This window comes from Phyllobates terribilis, unplaced genomic scaffold (genome assembly GCF_046119375.1).
Source record: "Phyllobates terribilis strain yellow unplaced genomic scaffold, ASM4611937v1 Scaffold_11__3_contigs__length_659146591, whole genome shotgun sequence".
In the NCBI taxonomy this organism is placed as follows: domain Eukaryota; kingdom Metazoa; phylum Chordata; class Amphibia; order Anura; family Dendrobatidae; genus Phyllobates; species Phyllobates terribilis.
Window position 1 is genome coordinate 7627162 of NW_027362771.1, and position 13736 is coordinate 7640897.

At 44.4% G+C, this 13736-nt stretch overlaps 1 protein-coding gene across 11 annotated transcripts in view; it reads right to left on the minus strand.

Annotated features, from left to right (window-relative positions):
- The window catches only part of TENM2 (teneurin transmembrane protein 2), a 2544132-nt gene that overhangs the window by 316362 nt on the left and 2214034 nt on the right, over positions 1 to 13736 (minus strand). For all 11 annotated transcript variants that reach the window (XM_073651122.1, XM_073651120.1, XM_073651119.1 and 8 more), the window contains 2 exons: positions 11662 to 11816; positions 8034 to 8908 (listed from right to left, as the gene is read on the minus strand). In XM_073651122.1, coding sequence (XP_073507223.1) covers positions 8034 to 8908; positions 11662 to 11816 — 1030 coding nt within the window. The remainder of the gene's footprint in view (positions 1 to 8033; positions 8909 to 11661; positions 11817 to 13736) is intronic.

Genomic DNA, 13736 nt, shown 5'->3' on the forward strand with positions numbered 1-13736 from the left:
AGCGGAATTGCCACTACGGAAACGCTTAAAAAACGCATCGTGGGCACACAGCCTAATAGAAACACGTCACCACTTCTGTATTTTTCACCCACTCCTGGTTTTGGCTTACAAATACTGAGGAAAAATACTGATAGTGGGGCCGTAGCCTTACTATTAAAATGATTTGAAATCTATTCTGAGAATGTCATAATATATTATATTCAGGACAGGAGTGTTGAATCCCTTTATTTCCCTTCACCCATTAAGCTCTCGTTCAAACGTGCATAAAATATACTCTGTGTATGGACCAAGATGCATGGATGGCCATAGGTCTCCTGACCCAAACTTGACAACCTCATAGGCAAATATGAGGCTTTTGAGTTCAGGTCCGTGCATTGCAGTTCATACACAGACTGTATTTTACGGATGTCTGATTTCGTCCTTATAGTGTTAAGTGATGAAAATGACTAAGTTCAAATTTCATATCTAAAACTGCCATGTAATTTCAGTTATAAATCTATATTATATCTCCACATATATTTTCCCTAAACATTCAGTAGAAATGCATAAAGATTCCTGCCAGTTGTTTTAGAAGAATATGCGTGCATAACATTTGGAAAGTGGGAGTGTTATACACCGCATATATTTCCCACTCTATAAAAATGTAAATGTGATTGTTTCAAAAATCCTATAAACATGATTTTTACTGACAAATTATGACAATTATTGCGTTTATAGACCTTATGTTGAGGGAAATAAAATATTTGCTGCTTTAAGGGTGACTTTTTTGTACTATGCAGAAAAAAAGTTTAGCATGCAATGTAAAATGCCTAAACACACAATTTGGATATCTGTGAAGTTGGGAAAGTACCTTAGAGAGAATGTGATAGTGATCACACTTTTTCTATTAAAATGGTGAATATAAAACTATCAACAAGCAGCACAACATTTAATTAACATGTTAATGAAGTACTGTCAGGGCCCACATTATGTCCTCACGTATGCTATCTGCACACACGTGCCTGCTGATAACGCTCATGGGAATTTCACTGACAGCAATGAAGATCTTCCAGCACACATTGCAGAAACAAGGCTCAGAATTTCTACAGACAATTTAGGGAAATTCCTGAAAACACATATGCTTCCTTTACAGTTTCTACTGAATTGTGAAATACGTGATTAAAAAAGATTAAAAAACATCATTAACTAGTCGCATTAAATGAACATTCAGCAGCAGTACTGCTGTCTAAACACATTTTGAGCTTCCTACAAAAAAATATGTATATCAATGTGTGCTTCTTGGCTTTTCTATTCTTCATCAGTTGCATGCTTGTATTTTCAGCTAGAGTACGGTATATCTCTTTGAGCTATATAAATGACAGCTGAAATTCTAACACAGTCACTCCACAAATGTTGTCATAGTAACCCCAATGCTCTGAGAGATGAGAAACTGGCTAAAATAATTCTCATAAGGTACAAAAAGGGAGCAGCAAGTAGAATGTACCTGGATAGCAGAGAACTGGATTTTATGTATAATTTTTATGTATAAATAATTGTCTGCAGAGCAGCTATAGGATATTAAATCTTTGATCGAATAGTCTAACCAATATCAGGATGTAAATGATTGCGATTAAAGTTGGGAGTATTGTTTGAAATTCAAAATTGAGAGCTTTGTCGAAATTTCCTCAAAAATTTGATTTGCTGCAAATTACTCGTCATACTGAAAACTCTCTAATTGACCAGAAAATCTAAAATATAGCGTCCCTCTGTCTGAAGCCTCTATAGACTGCGCATGGCGATGCAGAGTCTGGGTCCAGACAGAAGAACGCATGGAGCCGTTACAGGTAAGAGGAGTGTATGGCACCGATGATCGCGGTATGCGTAGACGCTGAACGCATACTGCAATCTCCGGCGCCATACTTACATACTTACCTGACCGGGAGGAGCTTTGCCGCGGCGCCTCTCTTCGCCGGAGACTGGGGCAGGAGTGAGGCGTCGGATCGGCGCATGCGCATAATGCTGTCCGGCGCCATTTTACTGAAGACACATTTTTAGTGTGTCTTCAGCAAAATGGTGCCACACATACCAGGATTGGGGGATGAGGGGTACCATACATACCAGGATTGGGGGATGAGGGGTACCATACATACCAGGATTGGGGGATGAGGGGTACCATGCATACCAGGATTGAGGGATGAGGGGTACCATGCATACCAGTATAGGGGATGGTGAGTGCCATGCATACAAGGATTGGGGATGAGGGGTACCATGCATACCATGATTGGGGGAAGAGGGGTGCCATGCATACCAGGTTTGAGGGGAGAAGAGTACCATGCATACCAGGATTGAGGGGTGAGGAGTACCATGCATGCTAGGATTGGGGGATGAGGGGTACCATGCATACCGGGTTTGTGGGATGAGGGGTACCATGCATACCAGGATAGGGATCTGGGGGGGCCATGCATACCAGGATTCGGATGAGGAGTGACGCATACCAGGATAGGGATGAGGGGCACCATGCATATCAGAATTAGCGAGCCATGCATACCAGGATAAGGGGCGCCATGCATGTCAGGATTGGGGATGAGGGGTGCCATGCATGCCAGGATTGGGGATGAGGGGTGGCATGCATACCAGGATTGGGGATGAGGGGTACCATGCATACAAGGATTGTGGGTGAGGGGTGCCATGCATACAGGATTGGGCGTGAGGGGTGTCATGCATACCAGGATTTGAGGTGAGGGGTGCCATGCAAACTAGGATAGGGATAAGGGGTGCCATGCATACCAGGATAGGGATGAGGGGTGCCATGCATACCAGGATTAGTGGTGAGAGGTCCATGCATACCAGGATTGGGGGTGAGGGGTGCCATGCGTACAAGGATTGAGGGTTAGGGCTGCCATGCATACCAGGATTGAGGGTGAGGGGTGCCATGTGTAACAGGATTGAGGATGAGGGGTGCCATGCATACCAGGATTGGGGATGAGGGAGCCATGCATACCAGTATTGGGGATGAGGGAGCCATGCATACCAGGATTGGGGATGAGGGAGCCATGCATACCAGGATTGGGGATGAGGGGTGCCATGCATACCTGAATTGGGGATGAGGGGTGCCATGCATACAGGATTGGGCGTGAGGGGTGCAATGCATACCTGCATACCAGGATTTGAGGTGAGGGGTGCCATGCATACCAGGATAGGGATGAAGGGTGCCATGCATACCAGGATTAGTGGTGAGAGGTGCCATGCATACCAGAATTGGGGGTGATGGGTGCCAAGCATACCGGGATTGAGTGTTAGGGGTGCCATGCGTACCAGAATTGAGGGTGAGGGGTGCCATGAGTACCAGGATTTAGGATGAGGGGTGCCATGCATACCAGGATTGGGGATGAGGGAGCCATGCTTACCAGGATTGGGGATGAGGGAGCCATGCTTACCAGGATTGGGGATGAGGGAGCAATGCATACCAGGATTGTGGATGAGGGTGCCATGCATACCAGGATTGGGGATGAGGGGTGCCATGCATACCAGAATTGGGGATGAGGGTGCCATGCAAACCAGGATTGGGGATGAGGGGTGCAATGCATACCAGAATTGGGGATGAGGGATGCCATGCATACCAGGATTTGGGATGAGGGGTGCTATGCATACCAGGATTGGGGATGAGAGATCCACGCATACCAGGATTGGGGATGAGGGGTGCCATGCATACCAAGATTGGGGATGAGGGAGCCATGCATACCAGGATTGGGTATGAGGGAGCCATGTATACCAGGATTGAGGATGAGGGAGCCATGTATACCAGGATTGGGGATGAGGGGTGCCATGCATACCAGGTTTGGGGATGACTGGTGCCATGCATTCCAGGATTAGGGATGAGAGGTGCCATGCATACCAGGATTGGGGATGACAGGTGCCATGCATAACAGGATTGGGGATGAGGGGTACCATGCATACCAGGATTGGAGATGAGGGAGCCATGCATACCGGGATTGGGGATGATGGAGCCATGCATACCGGGATTGGGGATGAGGAGTGCCATACATACCAGGATTGGGGATGAGGGGTACCATGCATACCAGGATTGGAGATCAGGGAGCCATGCATACCAGGATTGGGGATGAGGGAGCCATGCATACCAGAATTGGGGATGGAGGAGCCATGCATACCAGGATCAGGGATGAGGGAGCCATGCATACCAGGATTGGAGATGAGGCGTGCCCTGCATACCAGGATTGGGGATGAGGGAGCCACGCATACCAGGATTGGGGATGAGGGAACCACGCATACCAGGATTGGGGATGAGGGGTGCCACACATACCAGGATTGGAGATGAGGGGTGCCAAGCATACCAGGATTGGAGATGAAGGAGCCATGCATACCGGGATTGGGGATGATGGAGCCATGCATACCGGGATTGGGGATGAGGAGTGCCATACATACCAGGATTAGGGATGAGGGGTACCATGCATACCAGGATTGGGGATCAGGGAGCCATGCATACCAGGATTGGGGATGAGGGAGCCATGCATACCAGGATTGGGAATGGAGGAGCCATGCATACCAGGATCGGGGATGAGGGAGCCATGCATACCAGGATTGGAGATGAGGCGTGCCCTGCATACCAGGATTGGGGATGAGGGGTACCATGCATACCAGGATTGGGGATGAGGAAGCCATGCATACCAGGATTGGGGATGAGGGAGCCATGCATACTGGGATAGGGGATGAGGGGTGCCATGCATACCGGGATTGGGGATGAGGGGTGCCATGCATACCAGGATTGGGGATGAGGGGTGCCATGCAAACCGGGATTGGGGGTGAAAGGTGCCATGCATACCAGGATGTGGATGAGGGGCCTATGCATACCAGGATGACGGATACCATAAATACCAGGATAGGGATAAGGGATGGGGTACGATGCATACCAGGATAGGGATGAGGAGTACCACACATACCAGAATAGGGATGAGGAGTACCACACATAAAAGGATTGGGGATGGGGGGGTGTCATGCATACCAGGATTGGGGGTGAGGGGTGCCATGCATACCAGTTTTGGGGATGAGGGGCTCCATGCCTTCCAGGATTGGGGATGAGTATGCCATGCATACCAGGATTGGGGATGAGGAAGCCATGCATACCAGGATTGGGGATGAGGGAGCCATGCATACCAGGATTGGGGATGAGGGAGCCATGCATACCGGGATTGGGGATGAGGGGTGCCATGCAAACCGGGATTGGGGGTGAGAGGTGCCATGCATAACAGGATATGGATGAGGGGTCTATGTATACCAGGATGACAGATACCATACATACCAGGATAGGGATAAGGGATGGGGTACAATGCATACCAGGATAGGGATGAGGAGTACCACACATACCAGGATAGGGATGAGGAGTACCACACATACCAGGATTGGGGATGGGGGGTGTCACGCATACCAGGATTGGGGGTGAGGGGTGCCATGCATACCAGGATTGGGAATGAGGGGTGCCATGCCTTCCAGGATTGGGGGTGAGGGGTGACATGCATACCAGGATTCGGGGTGAGGGGTGCCATTCATACCAGGATTAGGGGTGAAGGGTGCCATGCATACCAGGATTGGGGGTGAGGGGTGCCATGCATACCAGGATTGGGGGTGAGGGGTGCCATGCATACAAGGATAGGGATGAAGGGTGCCATGCATACCAGGATTGGGGATGAGGGAGCCATGCATACCATGATTGGGGATGAGGGAGCCAAGCATACCATGATTGGGGATGAGGGTTGCCATGCATAAAGGGATTGGAGATGAGGGGTGCCATGCATACCAGGATTGGGGGTGAGGGGGTGCCATGCATACTGGGATTGGGGGTGAGGGGTGCCATGCATACCAGGATGTGGGTGAGGGGCCCATGCATACCAGGATGAGGGATAAGGGATGGGGTACCATGCATACCAGGATAGGGAAAAGGGATGGGGTACCATGCATACCAGGATAGGGATGAGGAGTACCACACATACAAGGATAGGGATGAGGAGTACCACATATATCAGGATTGGGGATGGGGGGTGCCACGTATACCAGGATTGGGTGTGAGGGGTGCCATGCATATCAGGATTGGGGATGAGGGGTGCCATGCCTTCAAGGATTGGGGGTGAGGGGTGCCATGCATATCAGGATTGGGGGTGGGGGGCGCCATGCTTACCAGGATTGGGGGTGAGGGGTCCCATGCATACCAGGATTGGGGGTGAGGGGTGCCATGCATACCAGGATTGGGGGTCAGGGGTGCCATGCATACCAGGATAGGGATGAGGGGTGCCATGCATACCAGGATGGGGATGAGGGGTGCCATGCATACCAGGATGGGGATGAGGGGTGCCATACATACCAGGATAGGATGGTGGGGACAGGATGGAGGCAGCACAAATACCAGGAGGAGGGCAGCACATACCAGCATGGAAGACCATATACCAATAAAAATGCTCGCCACCCGGGCGTAGAACGGGTTCAATAGCTAGTATAAGTATAACACTGTGAGGTCTCATAGGAGTGTATTGAACTCTCTTTGAGCTCATTAGTACAAACACTGCATTATCAAAGTAGAAGTTACTTCATCCTATCTGACTAGGGGAAAACAGATGGTAACCACTGAATAACCACAGTGGTGGAATGTACAGGTCTAATCTTAGACTACCACAGCAAAGAAGTGTGCATAAAAAAACATTTTTTTTTTATAAAGCGTACATTTTTTTAGGGAGATAGTCGTGCTTAAATTTCTAGATTAAGGACATTTTTCTTTGGGCTTTTTTTTTTAAAAATGTAGCTTGCCCGTCTTATAATGCAGGAAGCACATATTCTGTGACACAAAAGCCTTGGTTTCAGGATTTTGATTTGGTAGCAAAATTAGCACTGAGGGGTTTAATACTGCCCTCTTTGTTTGCAGTTTGTGATAAATAATAAAATGGCTGTTATTTACGTGCTGTTACTGCAGTATATCACAGATCAATCAATTCACAGTCAATAAATCACTTTAATCTTTGGATTATTATTCACTAAATGAGACCACAACTCTCATTTTCAATTCAGCATGACAGTGCTACACCACAATCAGATGCGGGACTATTTCTATCACTATGTGGAATGAATGGTGCACTCCGACCTCCTATCCCTACCATGGATAATCCTAAAAATGACTCTGCTTGGCCAGGAAGTGGCCGTGGTAGCTGCAGGGTATTATGGGGAAGCCCAAACGGCCGCGCAAATCAAATCACAGAATGTTGAAATTCGTGGGGACCTGTGAATTTCATGAAATTCAACTCAAAGTCGATCCTCTGTGGATCGATCCATTCATCTCTAAATGAGATCAAAAGTAAAACACTGTCAGGAGATGATCATTGTAGGGATTATTCCCTGAAACAACATAATGATCTAACTACTGGATAGGTGACAAACGTAATATTGGTTGTGGTTTGACCCCATGAAACTCCAAGCTATCTCAGAATGGGGATTTCAAAGTTCTGTGCGAATTAATCAGTAGTGTTTATGTGTAGCCACGGTTCCATTCAGTTCTATAGATTTATGAGAAGTAGTGTGCATAGTTGACCATTGTAACCATAGACAATGAAGAGAGCATTGGGCACTCTTCTACTCCATTCACAAAGGTAACCCATGGCCTCTGTTCTTGTCATTAGTGGAGATCCCAGTGGCTGGATCCTCATTTACCATTTATAATGTGAATAGATGATAAACGTTGTTGGTGGGATTAGCTCTTTAACAATCCATAGGGTAAAAAAGATTTTAAAAAGATGTTTTACAAACTTCTATTTCCCATGAACTAACAATTAAAACTCTGCATTGTGTTGTTCCTATAGTATTTCCATTTAGAAATGTATGAATAAATTAACAAATAGCTATTAACTTTCATCTCATTGATAGGGTGCGTCATTACAAAACCTTACAAAATAGTTTTGATAATGAGCTATAGAAATAATATTAAATAAAGAAGTGGTTTATGGTATTTATTGCATAATAAAGTAATTTTATATGACAGCTTTTAAGTGTATACTTACTCATAAAACATGGTCCAGCCAGTCTCATCACTCTTTGTTGCCAATAGCCCCGTGTTCCCATCATACGTCATCAAAGACAGCTCCAGACTTTGTGTAGAAACTAGTTTCAGTGCTCCGCTTGTAGTGAGTGTAAGGGTGATTATCTGATTGTCTGGCATTAATAAATGTCTTGGGGTGCCATTAGAATCCCTGCGGATTTTCAAAGCGTTCCCACTATTATCAATAACTTCTATCACATCATTGTCGGCACTGTAAGTAAAGTTGTAGAGGTATTCTCCTGTGACCAGGCTCTGAGTGTACTGATGAAGCCCATTAATATTAAATATGTATAACTCTTGTTCCCCTGGAGATGCAACTTCATACTGATTAAATGAAGTGAGAACAGGTTTGTTTTGAAGAACAGCCCTTATCCGAATATTTCCGAGATCTGCAATGTACACTGTGCCGTCAGGTGCCACAGCAAGAGATGATGGAGAGTTTAAAAATGCATCTGTAGCATAGCCATCATCTCCAGCATAACAATTGCAATTTACATCATCTTTGCAGTTGCAGTCGGAAGCTGCACCTGCTAAAAGAGAGATTTCACCATTGGTTGTCACTTGTCTTATACGATTAATCTTCTTTTCATTTGTTTCTGCAATGTAAAGGATCCCAGTGTGGGAAATAGCTATGGCACTGGCAGATTCGAGTGCAGAATGGATAGCCAGCTTGCTCAGGGAATAGTCGATGCCAGGCACCTGACAGTGCATAGGACGTCCGGCTATGATGCTGACTTGGTGGTTTTCTGTTATACGTAAAATAACATTGTTCTCCAAGACATAGAGAGAGTTGTCCATTGGGTTAACAGCTAAGTCTGTTGGCCATTCCATGCGAACCTGCAAAATATAGAATATAAGTACCCAACAATGCCACAATTGCCTTTACTATTAATAATTCAACATATGATCAACTACTATATAACTTACCTCTATACTGGCTTCTTATAATTGCATTGTACTGAATATAATATGGAAAGGGCACATTTTGTTTAGCTACAAAGTGTAGAACCCTTTAACGTGTCTTGCTATTTTTTTAAGAAAAACATTCCATGGGATTGCACCTGTGCTGTATAGGCCATTCCGGCATGTGAGACTGGTTGGGCATCAGCATTTGTTTTGTGGTACAGGCAATGCCTGCTATTGAAGCATCTTGCAGCTCAGTTCCATTTAGGAAAATGGGATTGAATTAGATACCAGACATTACCAACTGCAAATGTACAGTGCTGCGCTGGTAAGAGGGATGCAGTGTGGTCAATCAGCTGATTGGCTGCGTTTCCACAAGTCAGATCCCTATTGATCTGATATTGATGTTTTTTCTTGACCATCAATACTGTAGCCCTATAAAAACCCCAACTGTAATTATTATAGCAGATCATGGGTGCACAGTCTTTACAAGTCCAAGGTCCACAGTGTAACATTTCGCTTTGTGATGGCACAATTTAAAAAAAAACAGCAAGATGGGAACTATAGCTTGAGATTGACTAAAGTATTCGATGATGCTTCCAGCATCTAAATTATTGTACTAGAAAAAACCCTGCTACTGGGATCCATAGTATACACTGACTACAATAGTATTTCTGTTCCTATATAAATCATATAATTTTCAAATGTCTTAAATCTCCTTTCATAGTGTTTTCCCCATTGTGCCCTGTCCACAGCACATTCCTTAATTCCCCACGACTATGTCACCTTCTCCCATCTTTCCCACTTCTTCTGAGAATGCTATTAGTAAAGCTTATATTTTATTATAGCTGTTGCTGTAGTTGGAGTGGGCAGGTGCTACACATCGGCCCCTATTCAAATGACTCGGGGTGGATCTGCAGTACCTTGTTGTGGCCACTATACATGTGATGGAGCTGTGCTGTTCCGCTCCACAACTGGTCTCTACTGGCCAGTGCTGACACCAAGAACAACTGATTGTTGAGGGTGCTGGGTGTCGCTGATATTATCATTATCTGATATTGATAACCTATCCTAATGATAGGACATCTATTTAAAGTACTAGACAAAAAAATATTTAGATTTGAGAGTCCTCAGTGGTTGATACCTTTTAATGGCTAACTGAAAAGATGGTAACAAATTACAAGCTTAGATGCTTCTGTGTCTGGAATGGAGTGGTTGTCCAAATTGTCAGGTTTTGGCTTTGTTTTGTAGCTGCTTGTATAGAGTCCTGAGTTTAGGTGCAATCTGTGCAGCTTCTTTTCCTTGTTATGAATTAGAAGAGTCTGTAGTTTGTTGCAATATTACTTTAATTTTTGCTCTGTGTTTTCTGTAAGTGTTTTCCTCTGAGTTTCAAAATGCCCTTGGACTTTACTCGTGATGCTGTAGAAGACATGCAAAAGGTGGTTCCTTAGTCTATCAGAAGTCCTGTGACAAAGGTTTTGTGCATAATGAGTATTGTAGGTATGAAGAATTGGGTTTGCAATCCAGAGTCATTTAGGAATTAGATTCTCCTTTTTGCATTTAGATAAGAAAAAAATGTCGCTGTCCAATTGTGCACGCTTCTTCAAAAGTGACTTAAGTTCCATGACGATGCAGTACATTCTGGTATCCTCCTTTTTGATATAGGGAAAATATATATTCTTGTACCGTGTTAGCCAGTAGATAGAAACATATTTAGATTTGAGAGTCCTCAGTGGTTGATACCTTTTAATGGCTAACTGTAAAGATGGTAACAAACTGCAAGCTTTTGAGACTACGCAGGTCTCTTCATCAGGCTAGTAAAACACAAAATCTGAAGAGTCACATATTTATACACAATAAGACACAAAAATTCTGCAATAGATAAGACAGGTGATGGAAAGCAGAGTTATTATGGAAGAGATAAACAGTTCTGGATATAAATATTTTAGCATTGATAGATAAGGAGTGTGAAGGTTTTATTGCTCTGTGACTAGGTCCAGTGTTATAATGGCCTCACAAGTTTGAGGGGCACATTCCTTAGTTGATGTACAATGACATAAATCCATGCGACACATTCATTCCTGCTCTGAAAGTGTCAAAGGTCATCATCAGTTTATATTCTGAGATTCTTCTTTCTCTTTGAGATTTGCAGTTCTGCTGTGAATTGGGGATCTTTATCTTGTCTGTGGTTGTTATAAACGGTAAGGTTTTACATTTTTTCTGGTTGCAAAGAAAGGTACCTGTAGCTGGTGGAGATGACAGGGAGCTTCTGACAATGATGCTTCTTAGATTTGAGGGCTGCCTGAAACACAGAAGTGGGGAGTCCAGAAATATGGATTGTAATCGGGCATCTTTTTGTAGTAAGGGTTGTAGTTTCCATGCAGCTCTCCTTAGCGCCTCCAGATTAGGATTGTAGGTGACTACTAGAGGCACCCGGTTGCTTTCTTGTTTGGTTTTGTAATGTAGGAGATGATTCCTTGATATTCTGGTGGCTCTTGTAATCTGGTTCTCAATTGTTCTTGGATGGTAGCCCTGATTCAAAAAGGTCTTTCTGAAACCATCAAGATGTTTGTTTCTATCCATAGGGTTGGAACATATCCAATTGTATTTGATGGCTTGGCTGTAAACAATAGAGTTTAGAGTACTAGACATACACTTTAATAAAATATAAGAAAAAACAACTGTACCTGAGTGATGTCCATGCTAGAATCACAACTTAAAGGTCGTCCTGCTGCAAGGTCATTGGATCCTAAGAGCGTAGAAATTATTCCATTCGGATCTACTTTTCGAATCATTGTCGCATCAACAAAATAAATTAATCCATTCTTATCAACAGCGATTCCTGAAAAAGAGATAGCATTTGATCATGAAAATTAATATCCAATTAACAGATTTAATTATTTATTCCAATACAACGGTGTGAAAGACCTACAATTCTGGAAATTATTTTACCTTCTATCCTAGAATTACAAGAGTATTCATTTACAAGACAATAGAGCAGTGATGCACGCTATACATACAGTAGGGAAAATAAGTACATGATACACTGCAAATTTTGCAAGTTTTCCAACCTACAATGAATGGAGAGGTCTGTCATTTTTAGCGTACAGTAGGTACACTTCAACTGTAAAAGACAGAATCTTAAAAAATCCAGAAAACCACATTGTACGATTTTTACATAATTAATTTGCATTTTATAGAATGAAATAAGTATTTGATACAATAGAAAAACAGAACTTAATATTTGGTATCGAATCCTTTGTTTGCAATTACAGAAGTCAGAGGTTTCCTGTAGTTCTTGACCACGTTTGCACACACTGCAGCAGGGACTTTGGCCTACTCTTCCATACAGATCTTCTCCAGATCTTTCAGGTTTCGGGGAGGTCGATGGGCAACATTGAGTTTCAGCTCAAAGATTTTCTATTGGGTTGAGGTCTGGAGACTGGCTAGGCCACTCCAGGACCTAGAAATGCTTCTTACGGAGCCACTCCTTAGTTGCCCTGGCTGTGTGTTTCGGGTCATTGTCATGCAGGAAGACCGAGCCAAAACCCAACTTCAATGCTCTTACTGTGGGAAGAAGGTTGTTGGCCAAAATCTCGCGATACATGACCCCATCCATCCTCCCTTCAATACGTTGCAGTCATACTGTCCACTTTGCAGAAAGGCACCCCAAAGTATGATGCTTCTCCTGTTTTCTTCTTCACCCTGTCCCGCTACAGGAAAATGGGGACCAGTCTGTTCCTGGGTGTGTGTGTAGTGTACTGTGTTCTGTGGTGGTCTCTACTCACTGCCATACTCGGTTCCTTTAGGTGCAGTTCTTCTGAGCCTTAAATAAGAGACAACACAGTTCTTCAAAAAACACAGTCTAGTTTACTTTGCCTATACGGCCTTGAGGACAGGTAGGATTACAGGTACAATGCAAGTTGCATATAACTGCACTTTAAGGTGTTAAAATACAGTCAAAGTCCCCACACAGTGCTCCTCACTGTGTATAGCAGACCTAGGGGAAAACTGCCCCTGGAATTACATGTAGGGAAGCTCCTGCTTTACCCCATGGCTCACACTGCCCAACTATCAGGGACCACCTGCTGCTGAGGCTGCCCTAGTCCTGACACATCCAATAATGCCTACCGCCTGGAAGAGACCAGAGTCCACAAATTGACTACTTGAGTATAGGCTGTACTCTGGTGTATTTGCTGCTGTTAATCCTCCATATCTTCCCCACACACACCCGTCCTTCTTCTCTTCAGTCTCCTAGCATGTCGGTCCTCACTGACTGTTGCTCCTTATCAGACTTAAGATGGCTGAACTCAACTCCCAGTAATCCTTCAGTCCCTTTCACTGGGGGCGGCCCAAACTAGTTAACTCCCTATATCCCAACTACATACAGGAGACAGTAGTATAAATATGCAACCTGCTGCCATCTAATGGCAATATCATAAAACATTTTATCATGACTGCAACACACATAGTTACAGTGATGAACAGTTCTATAGGGGAGTGGAGTAGGAATTCTCCACACATGCTTCATGGTTGGAATAGTGTTCTTAGGGTTGTACTCATCCTTCATCTTCCTTCAAACATGGAGAGTGAAGTTGATACCAAAAAGTTCTAATTTGGTCTCATCTGACCACATGACCTTCTCCCATTCCTCCTCTGGATCATCCAGATAGTAATTGGCGAACTTCAAACGGGCCTGCACATGTGCTGGCATAAGCACAGGGACCTTGCGTGCCCTTCAGGATTTTAATCCATGATGGAG